Source organism: Nycticebus coucang, chromosome 13 (assembly GCF_027406575.1).
Source record: "Nycticebus coucang isolate mNycCou1 chromosome 13, mNycCou1.pri, whole genome shotgun sequence".
Taxonomy (NCBI): Eukaryota; Metazoa; Chordata; class Mammalia; order Primates; family Lorisidae; genus Nycticebus; species Nycticebus coucang.
In genome coordinates, this window is record NC_069792.1 from 74,441,776 (window position 1) to 74,469,566 (window position 27,791).

General features: G+C 35.1%; 1 protein-coding gene across 3 annotated transcripts in view; it reads right to left on the reverse strand.

The window, feature by feature from the left end:
• The window catches only part of CSMD3 (CUB and Sushi multiple domains 3), a 1,164,849-nt gene that overhangs the window by 89,808 nt on the left and 1,047,250 nt on the right, over positions 1–27,791 (reverse strand). For all 3 annotated transcript variants that reach the window (XM_053559351.1, XM_053559349.1, XM_053559348.1), the window contains 8 exons: positions 26,584–26,772; positions 25,565–25,742; positions 24,539–24,684; positions 8,449–8,529; positions 7,375–7,488; positions 3,428–3,616; positions 2,875–3,021; positions 405–593 (listed from right to left, as the gene is read on the reverse strand). In XM_053559351.1, the coding sequence (XP_053415326.1) occupies positions 405–593; positions 2,875–3,021; positions 3,428–3,616; positions 7,375–7,488; positions 8,449–8,529; positions 24,539–24,684; positions 25,565–25,742; positions 26,584–26,772 (1,233 nt within the window). The remainder of the gene's footprint in view (positions 1–404; positions 594–2,874; positions 3,022–3,427; positions 3,617–7,374; positions 7,489–8,448; positions 8,530–24,538; positions 24,685–25,564; positions 25,743–26,583; positions 26,773–27,791) is intronic.

Below are 27,791 nucleotides of genomic sequence, written 5' to 3' on the forward strand. Positions count from 1 at the left end.
ATTAATGTTTCTTGCATCAACAGAACAAGGAAACAATAATTGTTTCATTATGCATTTATTTACTTATCTCTATAAGAGTTATCTTTTCATGAATTTGAAATTGTGGTCTAAAGAGTAAAAATACCTGGTAATATCTATTTTTCAGCTAATCTTAAGTGCTAGTGTTTGGTTTTTTTATTTTAACTATGTAAATTTTGTATTGTTTTATATAAACTCCTCCCAAAATATAGATGATAGGTAAAATCCATTATTTAACTGAGAGTGTTTGGATTTTTTTCATGTAAGAATTCCAGGTTGCCTACATGTTTTCTATTTAGAGGAGATTTAGTGATCCAAATGAAAACAATTAAATGGGTTTAATCTTCTATGAACATTTGTATCCATTTTTGGATAATATACTTCACCTTGACAGGCAGGGACTGGTGCATCCCAGGCATGATAGCCATAGGAAGACTTCCGGCACACAGCACTGCTTTTCCCGACAAGTCGGAATCCTCGATCACAGGCCCAGCGGACCACACTGTTCAGCTGCCCACCTGTCTGACTGATAATATACCCATGAGGTGGGGATTCCGGTGTACTACAGTAGAAAGCTTTTCAAAGCAAAACAAAACAAAACAATTAATTAACGAATCATAAATATTTATTACCCAAAGTTATAAACACCTAGACAGTTCATACTAGTACTTTAAAAAGTCAATGGCTACCTATGTCAGTCTTAATTCATCTGAATATCCTGTCGTTTTCTATCCTCTTGTGAAAATATGCTACTTGTATACCTTTTGGGAGAAAATTATCTCTTGGGTTTCTCCTGCTAACTTGTAGACATCCCAGGATGTCTTCTGAGTTGAAATGTATTTTCTTGACACCCTGGAGGTTTAAAAGCCCCACAATAATTTCACTGATTTTTTGAAACTCTGTTTCCCATCATCTGAAGGACCTAAATGCCACAGACCTGGTAGCAATATTTTAGAGCATGTTGTTTACATGTCAGTCTGAAGTTCTCCCCAGACTCCCTGCATCACGTCAGGTCATGCCTCTCATTTTGGTTGATGTCTACAATAATCCCCCACCTTTCATCATCCTCTCTCCCAGTCTATTATAGTTTCCCTTTTGTCAGGAGTGCTTACATGTGGGGATAAAAATGGCCATTAAAATACAAGTTTTTTCCATCTCCTGAAGTCTGACATGCCAAAAGATAATGTCAAATAGCTTTTTCATACATGTGTACTTTTGAAACTATTTGGCATGGCAGGTTCCATTTACCCTTTGGTACTTCGATGTGTTCATCTGAGAAAAATGAGGTTTTGGGGGTAAGTAGTAAGAAATAGCTTGGACTTAAAATACATATGTCATCACCTGTCATTTCTAAAATAAAAAGTACATATTTAATACGTCAAGCTGTTCTTGGGGGCTAAAAGTGGTATTTTCATTATATTTATATCCAACTTTGTCATGAATATAAACATGAATAAGGAATGGCTTGTATTATAGTCAATCTAATGTTTATCATTGTTTAACTCAAATAGTTTCCCCTTTTTGTTATGTCATTAAAAACACAACTTAATGTGCTGACTTTTAAATGCTCTGTTTGGGCACAAATTTAATAAAAAGATATTTACTTCATTCATATAATGAAAACACAGATTTAAGTATGGAAAACCTTAAGAATGATTTGGGTATATATTACAATTTTTTAAAACATTTCTTCTTTGAATGAATGATAAATTATTTTGAATTTAATAGAGACAGGATAAAATCCATAGACATAATAGTAATATGCTGTCAATATGGGTTACTACTAAGATGTAAAAGACAAATTATTAATATGTTAAAATTAAACTATCATCTCATAGGTTTAAAATCCACACAATTAGATAAAATTATTGGATTTATCTGTTATATATAACTGCAAATTTATGTAATGAATGAAATTTGAGAGTATACATTGAAGAACTGAAACCTAAACTTTGTCTATGCTTAGAACTGTTGTGTCAGAGATGTTTTGAAACATTTATAAAAGTAATTTTCAGCTGCACTGATTAGCAATGACATACGGGGTGGGAGGCACGGTCTGAACACTGTATATAAAGAGACAGCTGACTGACTTTGAGGTATTCTGCTATGAAGCCCCTATCCATGGCATCTGACATGATTTAGGATGACAATAACGAAAAGGAATATAACCTTCACATAATGTAGGAACAATTTATGTATGCTTACTCAACAAGAAAATTATTGGCTCAGTGTGAGTAGTGCTTCTAAACAGGAAGGCATACAGAGAAAGCCACATCAACTTGATACTAAAAACTTTTCAGTCCACATTTGTTTAAATACCACTCAGCAAAAAGCAGTAGTGACAATTATCTTTTAAAAACTGAGGGTGTTTGCTAGATGTGTTCGTCATTCTTTCTTTCAACATTCAAGTTACCTTAGCAAGTATCATAAATAGATGGATAAAAAGTAAAAGTAAGATTTTAACCACAGTATGTTTACCTTGTGTTGAAACTTGTTATTTAAAGAGGTTGTTAAATCCATCAGAAAATACACAGTTGAGAAACATTATTAACATTTTTGTGAGTTCAAGGAAAACAGATCTATCTTTAAAAGAATTACACATTTTAGTTTAATTCATAACTAACTTCCCTAAGTCTAAGTATCCTAAGTGCTTTGAATATTTTATGAGATCATAGGAGGGATGCAGAATGATTATCATTACAATAGGAAATAGAAAGGTTACATAAATTGTTCAAGGAACCTCAAGGGAGGAGATGTGATTTGATTTTATAAATAATTGAATAGCATCTGTGCTCTTTAATCACAAACATATTGAGGATGCATGTAGGTCTGTGCTGATGTTATAGGATTCCATACCTATATATCTTATCCGGAAGCCTTTTTTATTATTGCCGTGATCTGCTGACCACTGAAGAAATACTTCATGACCATTGCTTGTTATATTAAAAGCAGATGAATAGTCCCCACTGAGAGAAATAAGCACTGGACTTTGAATATTTGGTCCTTCAGAAAGAAAATAATACAATTTAGATAAAACTGAACAATTATATTCTCATTCATCTTTACCATTTTATCTCTTTAGAAGAGTTTTAAATATGCTCTAATTTCTCTGTAGCCAATCTACCAACAGTAACTAAAAACATAATATGAAAGTGTGTTTATTCTAAACAATTTAATTCTATAGCTGATGTGCAATTTGTAAAACAATAATTGAGCTAACTATAATTTTATATGATATAAAGGTAAATTGAGTGTTGATGCTTTTAAATATATCTATAAGACAAAATCATATTTTTTTCTTTAGCTAACTTTAAAATCCAAAAATCACTTTTATACTGAAAATCTGCATGTATAAATACAGCATCTGGACTTAATTTATGATTATCCAATAAATATAACCCTTGGTTACCATCATACACCTGAAGAACATCAAATTCCTTCTCAGTCTGGAAGAATTCTACAAACATGCTGATATTATAACCCTTTTCCACAGAAATGCTCCAGGCACACATTTGAAGATTTGGATAACTGTCAGGATATCCAGGGCTCAGTATGACTCCTGTGGAATCTAGCCGTAATTCATTGGCAGGACAGAGCACTGTCAAAGAAAGACATTATTAAAGAGTGCTGGTATTTTAGAACCTCAGTGAAACTGCATTTAAATAGAGTACTCTGCTTTCATGTTCAGTAACTCTAAAGAGAATATCGTTTGAATTATTTGGTAGAAGAGACAACTTGTATTAAGCCTACCATTCCAAAAATGGAGGAATGACCTACAAATTTATAGTATTGATTTCTTTTTTTCTTCATAGAAGATGCACCACTTTTCTGGACAATAAATAAATAGGTAAATAAAATATAAGACATTTATTTCTTCCTCTTTCTTATTTTTTTTCTCACAAGCTTTGGGAAACTATTGTACATAAAGAAACTGAAACCTCTTAAGTTTAAAGTGCCAAAGTCTAACAGATTCAGTTGAACTCAGTGTTATCACAATACTTAATCACTCATTAGATTTCATTTATATTAAATTCTTGTAAGAAAAGTATATTTGGAATTGTTTTCCAGATTTGAAGTGGCATACAGAGAACTAAAGAAGATTCAAGGACAAACAGAGAGAAAAATGATTCTTCTTTTACAAAGAGTAAAAAAAATCAAACAACTTAACATAGTTTGACTAAAAAACAGTGCAGATTAGTTCTAATAGATTTCAAACAAATACCTGTTCTAACAAGCTTGTAAATTAACTCAATTAAACAAAAACACAAAGTCAGATTTTTGCTTACACATCTTATTAATTAATATAAGGAATCTACGCAGACTCATTCTGAAGCTGGTTTATTAACTTTTGGCTAGCATCTAACGTATTATCATGAGAGAAAAATTACAGTCTTTCTTTTGTATTCTTTATGTCAAACAGGATAAGAAGAGCTGCAATTACTAATCTCTAGGAAACTGATTTTGGAAATAAAGCATTGAAAGTCTGAGAAATAAGGCATTGTTTAATATCTAGGCTATCCGGATTGTTTTGTTTATTTTAATTAAATAAAACTGTTGGTGAATCAGGATCTAAATATAAAAACAGAAAGCGTGCCCTCTCAGATTCCACAACGTAGTTTAGGCATTGGGGCCACAGTAGAAGTTATGTGTCCATTACTTCAAACCTCCTCTGCCCACCCAAATTGTTTTCCCATATACAGATCCTTCAAAAGGCTGATACCCCAGCTTCTCCATTTACATATCTAAATATCTGAATATGAATACAAAGGGACTAGACTCAGAGGTCCTCAAACTACGGCCTGCGGGCCACATGAGGCAGTGTGATTGTATTTGTTCCCGTTTTTTTTTTTTTTTACTTCAAAATAAGATATGTGCAGTGTGCATAGGAATTTGTTCATAGGTTTTTTTTAAACTATAGTCTGGCCCTCCAATGGTCTGAGGAACAGTGAACTGGCCCCCTGTTTAAAAAGTTTGAGGACCTCTGCTAGAGCATAGTCTTGCGTAAATGTGAAAGCTGTGTGAATAACATCTAAATGTTTGGAACATAAGTGACAGACTACAGAATACACAACCAATTTAAGAAGTTCTTTTTTTTTTTGGCCAGGGCTGGGTTTGAACCCACCATCTCTGGCATATGGGACTGGCGCCCTACTCCTTGAGCCACAGGTGCCACCCCAATTTAAGAAGTTCTAATAGCACTGATTAAGATCCCAAGAAATGGGTGGTGCCTGTGACTCAAAGGAGTAGGGCACCAGCCCCATATGCCAGAGGTGGTGGGATCAAACCCAGCCCTGGCCAAAAAAAAAAAAAAAAAACTGCAAAAAAAGATCTCAAGAAATGCTCACTGCCTAACCTGCCTTTTTTTCCCCCACTTGTGAAAATTCTTCTCATCTTCCTGTGAGACTCTCAATAAGGCAGAAAATCAGATGTTAACTCCTATTGACAGCATGTATAGAAAAATAAACAGATTTTTTTTTGTTTTAGCCTTATAGAAATTAAGATGCTACACAAGAAATAAATTTCCATATTCTCAGGAATAAATCTCAATGAAAGAAATAATTAAAAAAGTTTTAGGAAGGATAATCAAATACAATTCAATTTTATTCAAATAACTAATATTATGTTTAGTTATTATGCATTAGGCACTGTTCTTGGCCTAGGAGCTACACAGATCTGTGGGGGCCTGGGTCCCCACAACCTTTGCCAGGATCTGCACTGAGGAAAGTTGACATGAGAAAAGCTCAGACTCAGTGACCTCAGCTGAAATAACCGATGTGAGCCTGTGAGAGGTGCACGCTAAGCCAGCAGCAGCATCTCAAGTGAACCAGCAAGTGCAGCACCGGGTCGTTCTCCCACAGGTGTCTTTATTCAATCAAAAATCATAAATCATGTTGACAGCATAATGCATAAACTTAATTCAAGTTATTCAAAGCAAGGTGCCTCAATAAATCATTAACAGTCAGAGAAGGAAAACAAAGGAAAGGGAAATCATGCAGGCTGACAGTGTGATTACAACTTAAACTTTACGAATTGGGGATAAACTTGCCCAATTCACTTCAGAATTCTATTTATGCCTGGGCAGGACTCAAGCAATGGTAACCTTTGGTTGCTAGGTATTCTGCTCCCAGCCACCAGGTAACAATTGGGTAATGTAGCACCTGAAGGGGGAGCCCAGGAGCCCACAGTGTAGTCAGCAGGGTGCCCAGAATCCCAGCCCTGAGCCTGACAGGTGTAGACATTCTGCGTAGACCACCAGGCGATTGCTGGCCTTGAGGAGTTTGAGGCAATGGTCAAGTAGCCCTCCAGAAATGCCTGGCCTAAACTGCACTGCACACTTGACTCCCACACAAATCAACAGTAAATGATTCCTGAACATCTTGGCTCTGGAATGTCATCCCAGGTCCATCACCACTGTGCCCTTGTAACATAGTAAATTCCTGGAAGCCCATGCCCACTGTCTTTCACTTCTGTGTCTTTGCCTGTACGTCTGCCATGGAGACTATCTGTTCCCTGGTTCTGTTCCACCAGAATAATCTCACTGGTCATTTGGAACTCAAGACTCAGGGAACAATGCCTCTGTCCATCTTCCTCTGCCCCGCAAGCTATTAAAATTAGGCGATTCTACAGCTCCTTGGTCTCTTTCCCAAACACTGTATTGGTACCACCTATACGACTGTCATCTCCCTTATCCCATGATGGCTTTAAGTGATAAAGGCCACTTAACACTTATTTTTTGTTTGTTTGTCTTCTCTTCAGATCCTCATGTTAAACAGGTATGCAATAAAGTTAAAAGAAGCTAGCATTTAGAATAGAAACAGTTTCCAAGGAAAAGCAATTAACATTGCAGCCTTTATTTAAAGTGATTTTTCTTTTTCTTCAGTTCCATTTCCACCCTTCAGAGCAAAAATAATTTATATAAGTTGAAGTTTACTAAAATCATAAAACTTGAAAGAATCAAAGATGTTTAAAGTTAAATCTGAGGGAGGCGCCTGTGGCTTAGGGGGTAGGGCGCCGGCCCCATATACCGAGGATGGCGGGTTCAAACCTGGCCCCAGCCAAACTTCAACAAAAATAAATAAATAAAAATAAAGTTAAATCTGAGATCTAATGGAATATTTCTAAATGAAATACCATAATGCATAACTTATAACCTATTGCCACCTAAGCATTTCACATTTATAGATTTTTCTCATTGTTGTAGGTCTGAGGGCAAGATGTGATTGCAAGAGGGACTTTACCTACCAAATGCAATCAGTGTAACCTGGCTTATTGTACCCTCAATGAATCCCCAACAATAAAAAAAACAAAACAAAACAAAACAACATTTAAGACATGAATAATCTTAAGAACTGGTACCTTGACAAACTGGAGGTGCTCCGTCCATCTGAAGTCGTTCTCCTAACCTGCACGTCAAGATTTCATTACCAACCAGAGTGAACCCTGGAAGACACTGATACCTGATAATATCACCTATTATAAAAAGAGGGGCAGAGAGAGAAGAGAACAGCTCAGGTGAACAGCAAAGCAATGATAAAAATAAACATGTACTTCAATTTTAAGAGAAGAATATTTTCTCCTTTAGTCATTCTCAATCAGCACAAAAATTATTAGTTATATAAGCTTGAGTGAGATTCAAAATATTGAACAACCAGTACTTCATAGGTAAACATTGAACAATCATTACTGAAAACAAAGAGTTCACTCCCAGTCCCTCTGTACTGGTACATGCCGGCTGGATACAAGCAACCGTCATAAGTAAACAATTTGGTTAGTATGAGTAGACTATTCAGTTAAAATACATCAAGTATTTGGAAGGCTGCTATTTATTGCTTTTGTATTCAAATGAGATGTATATTGCCCATTAATAGCTCCTTAATATGCCTCAACCAAAATTAATATTATAAAGTTTATTATGACAACATTAAGATGTCTTCTTACATCACTTTTCAAACTTTGGGGTATTTTCTGGATTCAGTTAATTTATTCTCTTTATTAATTTATTTATCACTAAATTGACAACCATCGATCAAACATTTTCCAAGACACGTAAATGGAACGTGTCTTCTAATATACCCTATATACCATGCATGCTACCGAGCCAGGCTGGGGCCTGAATTCAAAGAACAGAAGGTAGGACTATCACATATCAGAGGGCAGCAAAATGGCCATATGGAAAGAATCACCAGAGTAAAGTTAAATGGTTCAAATCCCAACACGGTTTTCTAATTGCACGTCCTGGAAAAACAAAATTGTTTTCCTTAATATCTCTGTCCTCTTTCTCTGCTTTCCTTTTTGAAGAATTCTAAACAATCCCTCTCAATCCAGGGGAAGGGGATCTAAAGACAGGTTACTGCTATCCTTTGCTTGTTTTCAAACAAATAGCTCTGCCAAGAATAAGTTTTCACTGAAAATAATTTAACAGGACTTTACCTATTTCAAATTCATCATCTTCTGTCAAAATTTCAGCATTGGGTACCGGTGGTGGAGGTTGGCACACTCTTAGTTGATAGGCTATAAAAATAGACAGTATGTTTATTCTTTTTCTGAGTAGCTATGTGTACTCACATGTGGGAAAAAAAGTACGTAAGGATTTTTTTTACAGGAATAAAAATTAAAGATATAATTTATTAAGTTTAAATTATTTCTTTTAAAAAATATACTACAACATTGAGAGTACAGGGCAAAATATTTCCCCAACATAACAAAGCTTACTTTTTTCTTCTTATTTTCTGCTCTCATTCTCTTCTTGTTCTGTGATTCATAACACCTGGTTTAGTTTTCTTTTCCTTTTTGGCATGATTTCAGTTTGAAATTCGTATTCATGTTTGTTTACTTGCTCACTTTGTCTCTTCCCCAAAGTTCATCACAGAATCTCCTGCCCTTAGCAAAGTCCCTAACAGACCGGGAGAACTGCAAACCAGTACTCCGTGTTTGTTCCAGGCAATAGCACACTTTGCTTATTTTAACTCAGTCCTCACAAAAATTTATTATTCAATTTATGTAACAATTTCTATAATTATCTCCATTTTATAAAGGAGAAAACTACTAAAGAGTGTTAAGAATTTGCCCAAATCACCCAGTTTATGGCAGGCCTGGGGTTTGAACCTAGGTATTGGTGCTCCAGAGTTCTCTCCCACCATGTTATGTTAGTGTAACAATGAAATATCTGTTTGTTAAATCTCATGTTTCTAACGATCTGCATCACTCGAACACGTCATCTTGTTGTATTAGATAGATTTGTATTTGCTACAATTTAAAGGCAACTAAGAAAAGGTCTCTACGAATAGAAGCATCATGCCAACTAGCCCCACACAATATAAAAGAAATTGTTACACCAGGGCTTGCTTGATTGCAGTCTTGTTTTCTCTAAAAGTCTTCTAAAAATGTACAATGCTCTCATTCATTCAAGAAACATGGTTTACACGATTATAACAGATGAGGCAAATGCAAGTTTTTTATACACCTAATTCATTCCTAAAGCTTAGCAGTTCTTTGTGTACTCAATGTGTACATGAGAAGAAGGAGATTTAAAAGATACAGTTACTACTTTAAGACTGCACAATTAGGATGGGGCATATCCAGAACTGAAGTTTACTACGTCCTGTAACTTCAAAGCCCATTTCTTCAACATCGCCCTCGTTGCAAGAGTCTTATGGGAGCGTTGAGGAGCACCAACCACAGCAGTGAAGATTCCTCTGTCAGAAGGGCAATGGGATAAACTCTAAAGAAGGAATAAGATATTTCCAGTTCTAAAGAGCTATCATGGACACAACAGCATTTCAGAAGGAAGAGACAACTTGAACAAAAACTTGAGCAAAGGATCGAGTCATTGATTCATCTTCATCTAACCAAAAACTATTTGTAAGAGGATAATTGACTAATAAACTTCCAGGTACTAAGAGCAGAGAGAAGAGGAAATGATTTCAAAATGTAGATTGAAGAGAGATGAATTAAAAAAAAGAACTTTCAATTTCCTGCTGCAAATTGTTATCCTTCACTTCAAACATCTTTCTTCCAGCACTTTCACCTGTTTATGAAAGCCCTCGGTGTGCATGGATGTTAATTTGCAAGCAAAGCCCTGCTATACACAGGGCAGTTACCACTAGAGAAAAGATTGGCTGAGAAAGAAGCCCAGGGCAGAAAAAGATTGCCTGGATTTTTGAGGAAAAGTTTAGTAGAGAGAAGTTAAGAAGTTTGAAAATTGTTTTCCTGAACATAGACATTAAAGGGGGTATAGCTATAAGGTAAAAATATAATTATAAGAAACGCCAAAGAGGAGGGCAAAGGGGAGGAAGGTACGGAGAGCTCTGCACAGAGAAATCCCTTTGAGAGTATGAATTAGAGGTTAGCAGGACATTGTGTCTGATTTTAACACGGAGCAGAGATCAATTCAAAAGTTAGGTTGATGTAGAGATATCATATGTACATTGTTTCGCTTTTGTTTGCCTATAAAGTTATTTTTAACCTTCACGGTAATCATAAATTGTTTTCTTTTTTCTTTTTAAAGAAAAAGCAAATTTTTCTCTGTGTGGAATCCACAACTATTGCCACCTGTGGAAAATTCAGTGAATTACCAAGATAACTCAGTTGCCAGGTTTAAAAGACCAGAGGTTGTACATCATTTTTAATGAGGACAGAGATACTATATTATTTTTGTGAGACAACATTTGTGCTGTGAGGGAAAGTGTGTCTTTTTCTTTGTTCTTTCCAATCATCATCAGTATTATAAAATGTGGCCCTAAAAGCTAAGGGGTCATTGTAAGGCCATGAAGGGTCTGAAGTAGAATGCCCTTATCTGCCACCCCTACAATAAGATAAATCCAATTTTTGATCAATTTTATAAATTTTGATTTTGATGAAACGTTCTGTTTCTACATCTCCACATATGTGACTTCATGGATTCTTTTTGGCTAACAGTTCTGAGTTTCTGTCTAAATTCCCAATTCTACATTACTGGGCCAAACATCTCCTGGCCTCCTCGCTGCCTCCCCTTCCATCCCTCACTGATAGTTTGTAATTATAGAATGCTATTTTGTGGCACATGTCAGCATGGCTCAAAATTCACTATCGTCCATTCTTTTGCTCATTTGTTCACGTCCATTCTTTTACTCATTTGTTCTTCTTACAGACTTTAGGTAACATGACCGAGGCTATCTGTTTATCTGCCTTTTTACAATTCAGTAATTAGCTCCTGCCACTATATTTGTATTTTAACCAATATTTACTAAATAACTGACAGAATATAGGTTTTCTCAGGGGGGAAACAGTCTCTCAAAGTCTTCCCTAAGATGACTCTCAACTTTAAAATTGCAAATGGGCAGGAGAGAGGACAAGTATAGCCCAGAGAGCTCTAGAGGACGGAGTCTAAGCATCTGCGTGAGATGCTTGTCGGGTTTGAACTATGCAATTTTGAATAAACACAAAGGGCAAGGGAGTCATGAAAATAATCTTTAAATCTGTTTCCCTTTTGATTCTTGAAGGCAAAGTACTACAAAAGAATCAATCATAAGCAGCTTATAACAATTTCATTTCCAATCTCCACCAACTTCTACTAAATGTTCTTTAACATAACTCTAGGATTCGTCCAATTTCTCTCTATTCTTGCTGCCAATATCCCAGTCTATACCCCTGTCATTTAATATCTGTTGTACTGGCTTGAATGATTTCCCCTAAAATCCATGTCAATCCTGTTGACTGTTACTTGAAATCGGGCTGTTGGCCGGGTGTGGTGGTTCACGCCTCTTTTTCTCATACTCTGGGAGGCTGAGGCGGGAGGATCATTTGGGCTCAGGAGTTTGAAACCAGTCTGAGCCACAGGGAGGCCCCATCTCTACTAAAAATAGAAAAATTAGCCAGGCACTGTGATGGGTGCCTGTAGTTCCAGCTACTCAAGAGGTTGAGACAAGAAGATTGCTGGAACCCAGGAGTTTGAGGTTGTTGTGAGCTTGGCTTATGCCGTGGCACCCTAGTCCAGGAACAAAGTAAGACTGTGCCTAAAACAAACAAACAAAAAATACAGACATTGGGTTGTTGCAGATGCAGTTCATACTGAATTAGGGTGGACTCTTCATCCAATATTCCTACTATCCTTAAAAAATAAGAAGAGACACAGAGGCAGACGCACAGGGAAAATGCTGTGTTCTGATGAGAGCAGACTGCAGCCACCCTTCTGTCAGCCAAGGAAGACACTGCCTGCCACCAGAGCTGGGCTGAGGCAAGGAAGGATCCTCATCTGGACACTTCAGGGCGCTGATACAAAATTCTAGCTTCCAGAACTTGGAAAGTATAAATTTCTATTGATTTAAGTCAACTAGTTTGTGGTACTTTGTGGTACTTGGTTTCAGCAGCTCTGGGAAGCTAACACATCTGTGTTATTAAGCTGGCTTAAGGGATGGTGCATACCTCTGCGTCTCTCCGGGATGACCCCTCCTACATGCCAGAGAAGAGGCTGAAGAAAATCAGGATAGTATTCATGTGGAATTTATTGTGTGCAAAGGACTCTGTAAGGTCCTTTATGTGGTCATTTAAATGCTACATCAAGATATGTGTAAATATACCCATGTTTCAAAAAGATGCTGAATTTCAGAATGGTTGAATTATTTACCCAACTTGTACAGAGTTTGAACTGAATTCCAGGTGAAAAGTAAGACACATTTTCCCCCATTTACAGACAAATAAACTTCATTTGGATAATATTTTGTTGTTGCCATTTTTCTGTTATCAACCTACTATGGTTTTTTATAGCCTACCTATTGATTTCCTAATAGATAAAGCAAGCTCATTACCTTAACTCTCACTAATCCCCCATGTGTACAAGATGCCTGCCATATTCAGCTGCATCTGAGGCTTCCAAGTCTCCTGTATTTCTGTATTTGCAACAATCACTCCCTATCCCATGCATTCATTTCTGCAAAGCTTGCTAGCCTGGAAATTGGCACCACGAAATTTAGCATTTAGGACATTTTTGGGACAACTAGTGATATTTGAATATAGACTTTATATTGAAGGAGTTCAGAACACTCCAATCAAAATAGGCTACTTTGCAATATGAATTATTTTAAACTAAAGGCATCTACAAATAATAAATAAATAAAAACATTAGGGGGCGGCGCCTGTGGCTCAAAGGGGTAGGGTGCCGGACCCATATGCCAGAGGTGGCAGGTTCAAACCCAGCCCTGGCTAAAAACTGCAAAAAAATAAAAAAATAAAAATAAAAATAAATAAATAAATAACTAGATAAATAAATAAAATAAAAAACATTAGGTCACGAAGTTCCCTCCCCTTTTTCTTCATGAAATCAGGAGTTAAAAATCTCCACTTGAAGACATGTTCCCTATGCCAGAGAAAAGTAACATCCTTGTCATTAATGGCAGGGAATTGAAGCCAAGAGAAATCTGTCCAAACAAACATGTTCAAGCCGGGTCTTACCAGGCCCTTTGCTGCCCCACGCCCAGCCTCTGTGTCTTTGCCGGGTCATGTTTTCATGCTTTACCACTCTTTGTCCATCTCGGTGTATATTTGTTTGGCTCTAACTTCTTCTTTGTTCTCTCATGTCATATAAACATGCATTAAATAAATTTGTTTGCTTTTCTCCTTTTAAAAATAAGGTCTACAGTAGTGGGTGTTAAATAAATAATTGTAAATTGATTTTTTAAAAACTCAGTGTTCCCAAATGACTTATACATTAAATTAAAAGTCCTGATTATGATCTCCAAAAGTCTCTAACTTTTTCTAATTAACTTCACCCCTACCTATTAATAACCAGCTTATATTTTCAGCTACAAATAAACAAAGATACTCCTCTCCTCTATCTAAAATTCAAAGACTAGTAATAGTCACGGGGTATATCACCCACTAGGATGTTATTCTCAGCCCTTAAAAGATATTAAATCATATCTCTTCATATCTTAATAATGATCTTTGAAAAATCAAATCTGTCTACAACCTAACACTTACTACGGTCTCCTTAATTCTCCAATCAACATAACCATCAATGGTTGGCAGCTTAACTCTTATAATATGTTTAAAACTTTATGTTATATATAATTTTATTTTTGTCTATCTCACTTTCTTAAAAGCTATCTTCCTGTCTCTATTATAACTTTATTTACACATGACTAAAAGTGAGATGTCTTCACTGATCATACGACCTAAGGCTAACCCCTTGCAGTTACTCTATTTTTCCCCTGGTAATTTTCACAATCTGTAAGAATTATTTATTTGTTTGTTATCCATTTTCTTACACTAAAATGTAAGTTCTGTGAAAACAAACTCTTGCTTATCCAATTAACTGCTAACTCTATAGGACATAAAAATACTGTGCCCAGCATACAGTGGCGTTCAATAAATATTAAACACCAAAGAAATGAAAACATGGTGAATGAACACACATACATATATAGATACACACACACATACATACATGCACACACAATTCTATGACATTGAGTATGAACTTCATACAGACTCTCTGGGTTCAAATCTTGTTTTTAACACTGACAAACTGGGAAGATTTGGAAACATTACTTATCCTCTGTTTTGCTTTTTTCATTTGTAAATTATTAATGATAATTGTAATAATTTTATGTCATCTCAAAGGGTGGTTATGAGGAGCAAATGTATTTACATGCGTAAAACACTAGGAATACTGCCTTGCAAATTGCATAGTACCATCTAAGGATAAGCTATTATTAGATTAAATTGGGATTCCATTCCTTCAAGACATGTGGTGTTCATAAATGAATAAGAACAAAAATACTAGTACTCCCTAGTATTTCTTAATTTTCACTTTTTATTTATGAAGGAAATTTCTTAATTTTCACTTTTTATTTATGAAGGAAATTTTTGATTTGGCAATTGCTTAAGCAATTATGAGTGAATTTTAGGCATGTTATTCTGGTTGGTAGGAGTAGGGTGTAATAAGATTTTGGGGTGTGATACTTCAGATGTTTTGTAATTGAAGGCAATGAGAGAAATTAAACCTTGTGCAGTTCTGCTTCTCTTTCTGAAGATGTTTCCAATGTCACTGGAAAATAGATATCCTCCAATTTGCATTGGTAGCTGGTTCTGTGCACACAGCACACTGATCACATATTACTCTGAAGACAGACCATTGCTAGCGCTATGACCTTATGCAAATTGCTAACACTCTGCCTCTATTGTCCCATCTGTAAAATGGAAATAAAACTAAAATTGAGTTAAAATATTGTAAAGTGCTTAACATAAATTCTGACATATAGTATCTTTTAAAAGACAGAATATAGTCACTGTTTGACAGGTACTGACATCAGCATGGCTGCTGTGATGGTGCTTCTGCCCCTTTACAATCTGACCTTCCTCACAAACAGGATGCCATTCGCAGCACTCGTGTGGCTTCCCAGACATATCAAACTTTTTAACTTTTTTCCATTCTGATTTAAATTGGTTATACTTTGAAAATGCTGAGGTGCTTTATTGTTTTACATTGACGTGCATTATACTGTAATATAAAACCTACGAGTTTAGCATCATATATTGTATATGTCTGTGGTCTCAACACAACCAGTACAGGGCTTTGGAAATCATGCTTAAGAAATACCAACTAATTCAATTAAGAAAATACCACATTCTGGGGCGACACCTGTGGCTCAGTGGATAGGGTGCTGGCCCCATATACCGAGGGTGGCAGGTTCAAAACCCGCCCCGGTCAAACTGCAACAACAACAACAAAAAAAAAATAGCCAGGCGTTGTGGCGGCGCCTGTAGTCCCAGCTACTTGGGAGGTTGAGGCAAGAGAATCGCCTAAGCCCAGGAGTTGGAGGTTGCTGTGAGCTGTGTGACACCACGGCACTCCACCAAGGGCAATTAAGTGAGACTCTGTCTCTACAAAAAAAAAAAAAAAAAAAAAGAAAATACCACATTCTGTAGAGAATAGATGCTTTGTTTACTTTGGTAGAAAATAAACACATCTGTTACACATATAGGCAATAATGTATGGCTTTGAATCATAGGCTAACCTGAAGTTACCCTATAAATCATCTAATTTCGTTACTAAGAGTCAGCTGGGGAGAAAAAGTGACCTAGAGAATCGAAACCTAGAGAAGTGACCTAAAGGCAGACGAGGTCACACAATTATTGGTAGAACTGAAATTATTAAGATCTACATGTGACATCATCTAAATTTTCAATAGTGTGTGCACACATTGAGGTCCACACTTTTCATGGTTTGTTCTTAGAAACCATTTTGCAGTTATGACCATTAAGATAAAAACTACTAAAATCCTATTTACAGTTTAAAAAACACCTTTGATCTAAATCTGTGCTCTCCTTAGGGAAATCATTTTATTTGACATGTAATCCAGCTTTTAAACACCATTTACTGTTTAGCAACTACATGAGGGCATCATATTCGACATACTAGTATCTTTGGGGGATGACTATTACTTGAATAGTGCCCCACTTTTTCACATGTACATAGATATCTGGCTCCTGGTACAGCAAATCTGCTTCTTGAAATTGCTTTCAGGCTTGATTCTGGCAATAATTTTTGGTTATTTTTAATATCCCATTTTCTTTGCATTGAAACATCCAAGCCATTTTCAAAAGAATGCTGCATTTATCTACTTCTATTCAACTGAGCTATTAAAGGCTTCTTCAAAAGGACAAAACAGAACAGTGGCAATTTGCCATTCCTTCTCCAAACCAAAAAAAGCACAAGCGCATAACCTCTCTGCCAAGTGAGGACACTGTATTCCTTACCGAGGGTGGGGGGAAAAATAATGTTCTACCTTCCCTTGTGAATTCCAAGCTCTATATAAATCACAGTGTACTTTAGTGCTCACCCAGAGTAATTAAAGTATGATAATCTCGTGATTTGGGTAGGATTTGAGGGAGGGAAACCATTGATAATTCTATGTTCAGCTATGTAATTTGGCAGTTGTCAACTAAAATAAAATCTTAAAGCTCCCCACAGTGGCTGACTGATTGGACCCCCTGCTGTCCAAGGGGATCTCCTAAAACTGAGTGGCTAGCCAAGAGAAAGGAGATCAGACGTGCCTCACCACGCCCCCCTCCTTCCTTAGAGAAGTGGTTTATGACTTACTAAGAGGCCTAAGGCTAGGAAGACATAGAGGCAGGTCCTCAATAGACACAACAAACCACCGCCTCCTGGCCTATCTCCTGTAGTGTTCTCTGATTAACAGACTCTTATCTTAACTTGTCATTGATTTTTGCCTAACTCTTTCAGCATGTCAATCAGAGAATCTTTAAAACCACCTCTAACCTGTGGGTCCCCACTTCCAGATGTCCCACCGTCAGGCCAAATCAATATATGCCTTCCATGTTTTGATTTATGACTTTACCTGTAATTCCTGTCTCATATATAAAACCAAACTGTACCCCAAGTATAGCAAATCCACATCTCAAGGCTTCTGGAGTGTGGCTGTGTGTCATGGTCCTCAAATATGGGTCAGAGTAAATTTCTTTAAAGTATTTACAGAGTATGGCTTCTTTTCTATTGACAGAGTGTTGTATCAAAAGTTATCTAAAATAAGCTGAAACAGTTCCACTTGAAAGCAAAGTATTTAATAAATATAACCCGAATTCTAATGAGAAGAAAATAAATACTTTTTTTTTTCCATTTTGGAGAAAATTTGCTAGTGGGTAGACATGATCCATAAAAGCACATTTCACCCAGGTTAAAAATACTTAAAAATATTGCTTTTGCACCATTATTATTTTTATGATCAGTCTGCTTCTCTCCTTAAAAATGGAGAATATTAGAAATCAAGAGCAAATGTTTATCTTTGGATTTAGGGATGACACAGAAAAAGTTTCTATCGTGAGGAATAGATCAATGAGAAGTCATTCTTGATACTTCCCTAGAGAAGCAAGAGCAAGCCATTGGGAAAACAAACTGTTGAAAAATCTGAATTACCATGGAAAATTGTAACTTCTGTGGTATAAATTGGCTTCCCCACATGCAGATGGTGAATTGAGTGTATCCTGCCTTAGAACTTGAGTCTATCAGAATCTGAAAAGTCATTGCAGACAGCCTCATTTCTGCGTGGTTGAGTTACTTGGCACAGTGTCCTGTCTCTAATGGACAGGCCAGGTCTCCTCCTGAACAGAAATGATTTCACCAAGGATTAACACCAGAGAAGGTAAATCTTTGACCTTGTTGAAACAATACAAAAATAAGACTTTTCCATAATTATAACAAGAGTGCTGCTCAAATGATCAAAATTACCGAGATTCTTTCATCTCAGGTAAAATGAGTGAATATTGTTCCTACACAAATTACACAGTTATATTTCATTCCCTCCACTTGGAGAACAAAAAGGATTAAGATATCTATTCATAAAACTGCTCCAGTTTTCTGCCAGTGGCCAATCGAGAAGAAAACCATGCTTCCTGAACATTTCCCACAACCATGTTACATGGTCAAAATCCTGTAACAAACCTCTCCTAATACCCTCTTCCTGAGGTACCACAGGATCCCTGGTGGCGTGGTATACTATGTTACTCATTATAATGAGTCAAGAAATACCACTGTTTTATGTTTAACAAATCCTGTGTTTCTCATGGTATTTGGCTGGAAAGGACAGAAAGCTGTTGTAGAGAACAGAATACCATACCTCAGCAAAATGTCAAAATAAAGTAAGAAATTTTAACATGAATTATAGTCATTTTAATAATCATTAAATAGTTATTAAATCATTTATTTGATAGTAAATGGCATTCCTTTCCCCATTACAGTTTCAGTGGTTTGTTTTTCAGCTCCCCTACTTCATTTTATACACATAGTCACATTATTACATGACGTCTATACTCCCCCACCACCGCTCTCTGGACATCAAACAATAAAACCTTTTATGAGTTTAGTGTTCTATCTATTAAAATATGAAAGGAGGTCAGGTCTTTAGGTTCTGTGAGGCAAAGGGGTCATGCAGTTTAAAGCAAGTGTGATTCATATTTTATATAAAGCATGTCCTTATATCTGTAGCAGTTTCTTTTTTTTTTTTTTTTAAGCAGTTTCTTTTAAAACTAGACTTTGGAGAGCTAAATATACTTGTTCCCAAATACAGCATTTATTATAAAGGTAACATAATCTTAAAAGATGACCTGAATGACATTACAGGCCTTTTAAATACATTTCTTAAAAATAATGAATCATCTTGTAATCAACTCATTCTTTAAAAGGAAAGTGTGTTAATGATCTAATAATAGAAAAAATAGGTTATTCAAATTAGTAAATCATGTTATGCACACTAAGAAAATCTTCTGTATACAAATTGAGTTTCCCTAATGCTCTGATACGAGAAAAAAGAAGTGCCCTGGACAGGGGGTGATGTCTGTGGCTCAAGGAGTAGGGCACCAGCCCCATAGACCGGGGTAGGAGGTTCAAGTCTGGCCCTGGCCAAAACTGCAAAAAAGTGCCCTGGACAATAGATTTAAGCATCTTAAAACAGCCTCTCTTTTACAGTAGTAAATATATATTATGGCTACACTGTCATTTCTTGGTTATTTTCGTTAGCAAAAATTATACTCTAATAAAACTCATTTTCTCTTGGCATAGTGACAATAGCACATTCTAGAAGCTATAAAGAATACACCAAGTTGCAATAAACCTATCAGTGTACTATTGTTAACTGGTAGGTCCCAGGCAAAAGAAGCAAGAAGAAATTTGAAGCTACAAGTTATAATTAGGAGGGTATGTGAAAAAATTAGATGACTCATTATCTTGTGATAAATGTAAATGACTTTGACAAGTTTTATTTATTCAATTTTATTTCTTTTATTTGAAAAGGAGAGAGAATTATTTTAATTTATTATTTATTTTACTTTAGAAACAGTGTTTCTCTCTGTCATCCAGGCTAGAATATAGTAAAGCAATCATAGCTCACTGTAATCTTAAAAGCTTGGGCTCAAGGTTTCCTCCCTGGGCTCAGCCTCCCAGGTAGCTAGGACTGTAGGCCTGTGCCATCACACTCAGCTAATTGTTCTTCTAGATTGAGTCTTCTTCTGTTGCCCAGGCTGGTCTCAAACTCCTGGCCTCAAGCAATTCTCCCATTTTGGCCTCCCAGAGTGCTAGAATTACAGGTGTGAACCACAATTTCTGGCCTTGGCTAAATTCCTATGGAAATTAGATTTATATACTATCAAATATGATCTATTCAAGAGACAGTAACAGCTTAGGACACTTGCTGGCGTTTAGCAAGAACTCAATACATTTTAGCTATAGGTATTGCTGTTTTGTTTTCATTTTTCAAAACTGGTCATTCCTAGAAGTCAGGTAGATCTGTTTGGAATTCTAGCCAGCCCTTCTATTTATTTATTCTCCAGTTTTACGCAGGTTACCTAATTTTTCATTCCGTTCTTTCATCATTAAAATGGGACAATAATACTTACCTTATAGAAGTATTATGAAAATTAGCAATAGTACATGGAAAACATCTAACTCAGTGCCCAGAATATTAAGTTTTCAGTAAATGGTAGCTATAACTATTATATTTATTATTATATAAAGTCACCGTCTACAAAAAAATTGCAGTTAAAACAAGTGTTGTGCAATTTACATGGGGGGGCATTAATTAGAACTGAGTATTAGTATTTATGACAAACCAACCCCATCCAGACTGCATAGCAGATTTCAAGAAAACTGAGATATTTAGGAAATTACAACAACAGAAGGAGAAACAAAAACATTTCCTCACATGAGGAAGAAATATGATCTCTGAGGTAAAATGCCTCAACATGGAGGCCTGTCCTATTTTTTCACTGCAAAGAACTTTCATTTTGCAAAGCTTTTTATGAATGTTATTTTTGATCATAAAAGGCATTATGAAGGTGATGTTTTATAAAAGACAGATGGCTGCCTCGATCTCACAAAGAAAGTTAGGTTTGAGTAGAAAAAACATATTTTTATCTTTTAAGCATATTAAAATATATTAATAAATAAAACCTAAATGATCGATGTGACTTTAACCCAACACAGGAAAAGATTGAACTGTCAAATTTATAAAATACATGTACAAGTCCAGGGAAAATAACTTCAGACTTACAAGACAGAGCATAGCAGAAGCCACTATTAAATCAACAAGAAAATTTAAAGTGAGGCAATAATTATAAGATCAGGTACACTTAGTCTTAAAGTTAAGTATTAAATAATGAATTATCTACATCTACCTGGTTTATTTATTTAAAATACCAAATGATTTAAAACTTTTTACTATTATGAGAATTCATTCTGGCCATCAAACTATAGCTACTAAATATAAGCACGGTGGTATAAATATTATATCTTAAATTATAATAAATTATATTAATTAACTACATTAATACTAATTTGACAATGGACACCTTTCTGTTTAGTGAAGGGGGATGGGCATTTATCTCCTAATTCTAAAATAATCTTTTTGAAAGCTGTCACTGGTATAGCTCAAATAAACTCAAACTTTTATAAAAAGTTTCTGAACATACACTCTCACTGTAAGATGAAAAGATAATCAATAATAAAAACATAAAAGAGATGAGAAGAAGAATATGTATGTCTGTGGCCTCACAAAAGCACTCTCTGTTACTAAATTTGTGAGGTTTATAAATCAATAATATCACTGAATTAAGTTTTCCAAAGTTTGGTAAAAATATTAAGTGCTATCACAGAGAAGATGATAGTGAATACTATGAGCTTGAATCATCAAGAAGAGAGGAGCCTTAACCAAAGAAGACTTAAGGAACCGAAGATGTGTAAGTAACCAAGCCTGGTTAGCATGGAAACCAAGACAGGATTTAAGAATGGAAGTTAGGAGCTGACCAACGTGATAGGTGAAGCAGAGACTGGGGCGTAAGATTCAGTTAATTGATTACAGGGTAGTTTTAAACTTAATATAGGCATCATGCATTCTTTTTTTTTTTTTTTTTTTGTAGAGACAGAGTCTCACTTTATGGCCCTCGTAGAGTGCCGTGGCCTCACACAGCTCACAGCAACCTCCAATTCCTGGGCTTAAGCGATTCTCTTGCCTCAGCCTCCCGAACATCATGCATTCTTGAACAAGTGAGTCAGGATGAAAGCTGCGCTTTGGTGAAAGTTTCCTATTAGGGTTAAAGAAGTTTAAGCCAATTTTTGACACAAATTCCAGCTCTATCCCCAAATATCAAGGATATTTTAATTAAGATTTGGGTAGATGGGCGGCACCTGTGGCTCAAGGAGTAAGGCGCCGGTCCCATATGCCGGAGGTGGCAGGTTCAAACCCAGCCCCGGCCGAAAACCACACACACACACACACACAAGATTTGGGTAGAATTTCCAGAGATAATGTTCAAATACTAGGCTCCAGTAGGCTCTGCCAATTTTTGATGATTTATAATGGAATTTAATGAAAAATAAATAAATGTTCTATTTGGAAAACCTAAAATGTGAGAAAAGATATAAGGAAACATTTACTGAATATTTACTCTGACTAGCAGTTTAGCCTAACTGTATGTTATCAGATGTCTCTGATTCTTATAAAATATCAATGACATGCTGTTGTTGATAATAGTAATAACAACAAACTGTATTGGGTTGAGTTACAAAAAAAATCAGCATTTTTTGACCAATAGTTGTACGTGTCTTAATCTAGTATATGCTAGTAAAGAAGAAAATTCCACACATGGAGAATCACATTGAATCCTCTCAGCACCTCATCACGTTTGACAGCTGAGGAAAGTGGAAACCCAAGAATAACTTGTCCAAGGTCAACTGGAAAATAAACTACCAAATATTTGATCTGCATAATTCCTAAGCAATTCTATTTGTGTTATTCCTGTCTCAAAACTCAAGTTGCAGAAGTCAAATGAAACACATTTTAGAATGAGAATATATGTGTACTCACTCATATGTTTCTATGTCAATCTACACGTGTATTTTTTGTGTTATATGTGTATACACACATTCTGTCATCCACATATTTTCTATATAAATGTACACACACATGCACTGACTTCCTTTCATCTGATAAGATTTCTCTTTGAAATGTCCCTAAATTGTATAAGAATTTTACATTCCCTATAGGATTGTAGGATAAGATTATCTTATGGGTATTTATAGTTCACCAACAAATAGTTTTTTATGACTTGCTCAGGCAGGACACAGAATGATAAAAATATGACAGGGACCCATAAAGAGAGAAAATATATAGTAATATAATTTATGAAACATAATATAATTTATCAACTAATTCATCTTTGACCTTAATGATTATTTGTTGGTTCCTAAGTTATGGTTATCTATCCAAATAATAATGCTATCGTTACACCCTCAAACTGTACATACATCCCACCAGCACGAATGATCAGTGGAATAGGCAAATGAATTATTACAAAGATAAATAGCCTGAATATAACTTGTCTAACTGAATGTTCCACTTTTTAATTTCTATGCTGGAATTCACATACATCTCTGGTGGCAGTGGGTCACTACCAAGGTACTAATTAGATGCCATCTGACTGATAAGTACTCAAATTAAGTAAATGAAAATTTTTATGGTCAGTTCTATGATTTTTCTCCAGACACAATGTGCTTTAAATGTCTTTAAAACACAATCATATTTGATTTACTATATTTTTCTAGGACCATAAGCTTTGACTATCAAATATTTAATGTTAAAAAGATGAAATGTTGAAGTTATACATCAATGTAATAGACAAAGTGCATGCTCATCTTCATATTTTCATATAACTTGAAACTGTAATTTAGTAAACTGTTAGTCCCATAAAATAGTCATCCAATTAGTTTGACACAGTTATGTGAGGTAGAATGTGTTTTTATGGGACTATGGTCACAGTAGATAAAAGGATATAATCATTATAACTAAATAAACATTTTCTTATCCATAATGGAATACAATCAGTTTGGAATAAAAGAAAATAAAGAAAGGAAACACCTCCTTGAAACCCTCTAAATGTCCTTCCAGAAACTTAATGTTGTGAATATAGGACCCATAACAATTCCATATACAGAAATAAAATTGAGATTCTTCATAAATTATTCTACACAAGTAAATGCTGTGAACTTAATGATCTGGAATAGTTTAACTTAAAACTGTATGATTCTAAAATAGAGTTTTGAAACAAGTGTATAAATGAATGAGTAAATGAATAAATTAGCATAAAGATATTAAATGCTAATTTTAAAAAAGATTCACAGCAGGTTGAACAGATTAAACATTTTGTATAGAAAAAATGTCTCAAAATTACATGTAATAAAATATGAGCAGCTGGTTCTCTTTTATTTTTTTCCATGCAAATGATTATTTTCCAAGGAGTAATTTCTCACTGATTTATTTCCTATATTCATTTGCTCACATTGTAATGTCCCTAAATACTTATAAGATATCATCCTTGGCAAATAAATGTATTTGAAATGCTGAATTTACAGTGATGATAAATGTACCAAATTTTAGTACCTTTTCAATCATTGGTTAAACATATATTACATTCAATTTATCCAGGACAGAGCAAACATTACCAAATAAAATAGAAACCGTTAGATAATACTAACCATGATAACTGAGCACAAAAAAGCCACTTGTTGTGAAATCACTGTGAAATTTGATTAGAATCTGATTTGAAGTACTGTAGACAGATTCCAAAGCAGTATTCCCACTGAACTGGCCAATCTGGGGTGAGTTTTGGTCTGGTCCATCCCTATTAGACCCAGGGCAGGGAAAGAAGAGAGACTGAGATGAATGTGGTAGATAGTTTAAGAACAAGCAAGTTTAAGAACAGTGTTGCATATACTCATGTTATTAGATATATTAATAATAAAGATGCAGTAGCTAAAATAGCCAACAAGTGCAAATCATAATGAAATACTTTATGCCTATATAGGTGATAAGATATTTTAAAATGTAAAGTATGAAAAAGATCACACTTTGAGCTGAATGAAATGTACCTAGTTTTCATCAATACATTATCCTTGGTTTTTGACCAAAACTCTGATGACCTAACTGCTTGTAAATCTCACTCCAGTTTTTATTTTCTTTAGCATCTTAAGAATCATAGATAATTAAAGTTCAGAACCTTAGAACTCATACAGTAATTCTGGTAACCAATTATAAATTATTAATTTAGAGATTTCCTTTATATTTTTAAATAATTATATTTCAATTAAGGGATAATTATAATATTTTCTAATAAATTATTATCATGACAGAAATTCAGTAGATATATTAAATAATTATGATTTGAATAGAGGATCTTACTTTCACGAGGTTTTGTAGTAAGAAAACTTCCACATCTTAAGCTTACTCTGCTAAATCCCTATGTGAGCACATTAATTCAATATCTTTAAATATTTTTTTTCCACCTATGCAGTTTTTGTTCTATGTTTAGCTACTTTGGAGTAAACAAGCCAAAATCTTGTTCTCTTGTTTGTCTTATTCTATAAAACACATATGGTCACTCATAGTTACATCAATACAAAAATCAGACTGCAATTGGTAACAGGATCGTGATGTATTTTCATTCCTACCTTGTTTCACTGTGTGTATAGTTGAATCAATCAATAACAATAGTCTTGGCTTACCATACAGTAATGAAATCATAGATTGGTTCTGTTTGAAGGACAGTAAAATTGATGTAGATTCCATTCCCAGGGGGTACTCTTACAAGCCAAAAGCAATCTTGAAAGTTTGGATATTCATCAGGATACCCAGGAGAATAAATGGTGCCATTCACTGCAGTTATATTTCCACCACAAAGAGCTACAGAGAAAGACACATAATAAAGTGTAAAACAACAACAAAGCCAGTTAACTGATATGGAGAAAAGGCAAACATTTCATACCACTTAAGCAGTATAAAATCCATCTGTGTTTTGTTTTTACTTCAGATGCGGTATGAAATGAAGTTGGTACAACACACAAAATAGAGTCAACTCCTATTTATTTTTCCATTTGAGGCACACTACATTAACAATCACTACTTTAGCAAATTACATTCTTTTCTCTGTTTTTCAAATAGTAATTTATATTAATAAATTCATTTAAAGGGTTTTACAGAGGAAAGGAATTCAAATTCAGCAGCAGTATTTGGGTGATTGGTCTATATAAGAATGATGATTAAGTTTCGCCTGTAAACTTACTAGATGCAGAATACAAATGTCTTCATACAATAACTAAGAAGGCTATGTTAAACAGTTTGATGAAATTATTTCAGATTGTATATGAAACCAGCGCATTGTACCCCTTGACTGCACTAATGTACACAGCTGTGATTTAATAATATAAAAAAAGAATGATGATTAAATAGACACACATACAACCACCATTTACATTTTCACACACGCACACACACAGACAAGAGATCTAACGCGTTGATCACCTTCAATTTCACTTTCAATGGGGAAGGTTAGGATTCCTAACAATGAAAAATTGTTATTCATTGTGGAGTCTTCAGGTTTTTTACAATTAAAAACAGTTCTTCAACTGAAATAAAGACTGTATATTTAGCAAGCTTTTGGAAGAGGATGATAAAACAAATTCCAAAATGGTAATTATTAAACACAGATGATATCATCTTAAAGAGCTTCAAGTTAGAAGCGTACCTTCACACCTTGGAAGTGGATGATTCCAGTTACGACTGACTCCATGAAGGCACGTGAGAGCTGAATTTCCAATTAATGTGTATCCTGGGAAACATTCAAATGAAATGGTTTGACCCACAGTGAAATCACTGCCAATTACAAAACCATTTCGGAATGGGCGTGGGTCAGGACAGCTTTGCAACTGATAGGCTGGAAAAAGAAAAAAGAAAGATACATTTCCTTTCTGAATTTCCAAGAAATTCAGCGAATTTTCAACTTACGAATAGATGTGATCCTGCTTGTAGTTTATTATAAATTGTAATTCAGACTTATGATACATGCTCTAATGTCAGTGTGACATGAATTTCTACAATTTTATGTTTAAATCTTAATACAATTCATAAGAATTACATCTACTTGTGCAATCTTTATAAATAATAAGATTTAAAGAAAATGTAAAATCCTCTTTTAGCCACACTTTTAATTAGATACACCCTTATAGAGAATGCAATCACTTCTTGGTTACGTTGTATATACATAGAATAAAATAAGCACATATAAGCCTAAAAAGAGCTTTTTTAAATTTTTTCACTCTAAAGAATCTACAATCTACCTCTGTTGAGTCTCTCCAAAGAAGTTATTTAGTAAAATAACAGAAAAAAAAAATTCTTCTGATAGTTTTTGTACTTCAGTTATTGTGATTTTTTTTTTTTTGGTGCTGCAATATGACTGTTTATTGCTCACAATTCTGCTCTACATACTGTATAAGATCAACATTCTTATTTGTTTCCTTTATCATTGCATCCCAAAGCCTTGCTAATTGTCTATCATGTAATGGGTGCTTAATAAACATTGCTGAATGAATTCTGAACCTATGAACAAGGCATATAGTCACATAATACAAATGTATATGTATTTGAAACTTTATTGTTAAGATGTTCAAAAATGTGCTTGGTGCTTGAAGTTCAGCGGCTAGGATGTCAACATCGTACACTGGAGCTGGTAGGTTTGAATCTAGCCGGGGTCTGCCAAGCAACAATGACAACTACAACCAAAAAATAGCCGGGTGTTGTGGCAGGTGCCTGTAGTCCCAGGTACTTGGGAGGCTGAGGCAAGAGAATTGCTTAAGCCCGAGAGTTTGAGGTTGCTGTGAGCTGTGTCACCATGGCACTCTACCCAGGGCAACAGCTTGAGACTCTGTCTCAAAAAAAAAAGATGTTCAAAAATGT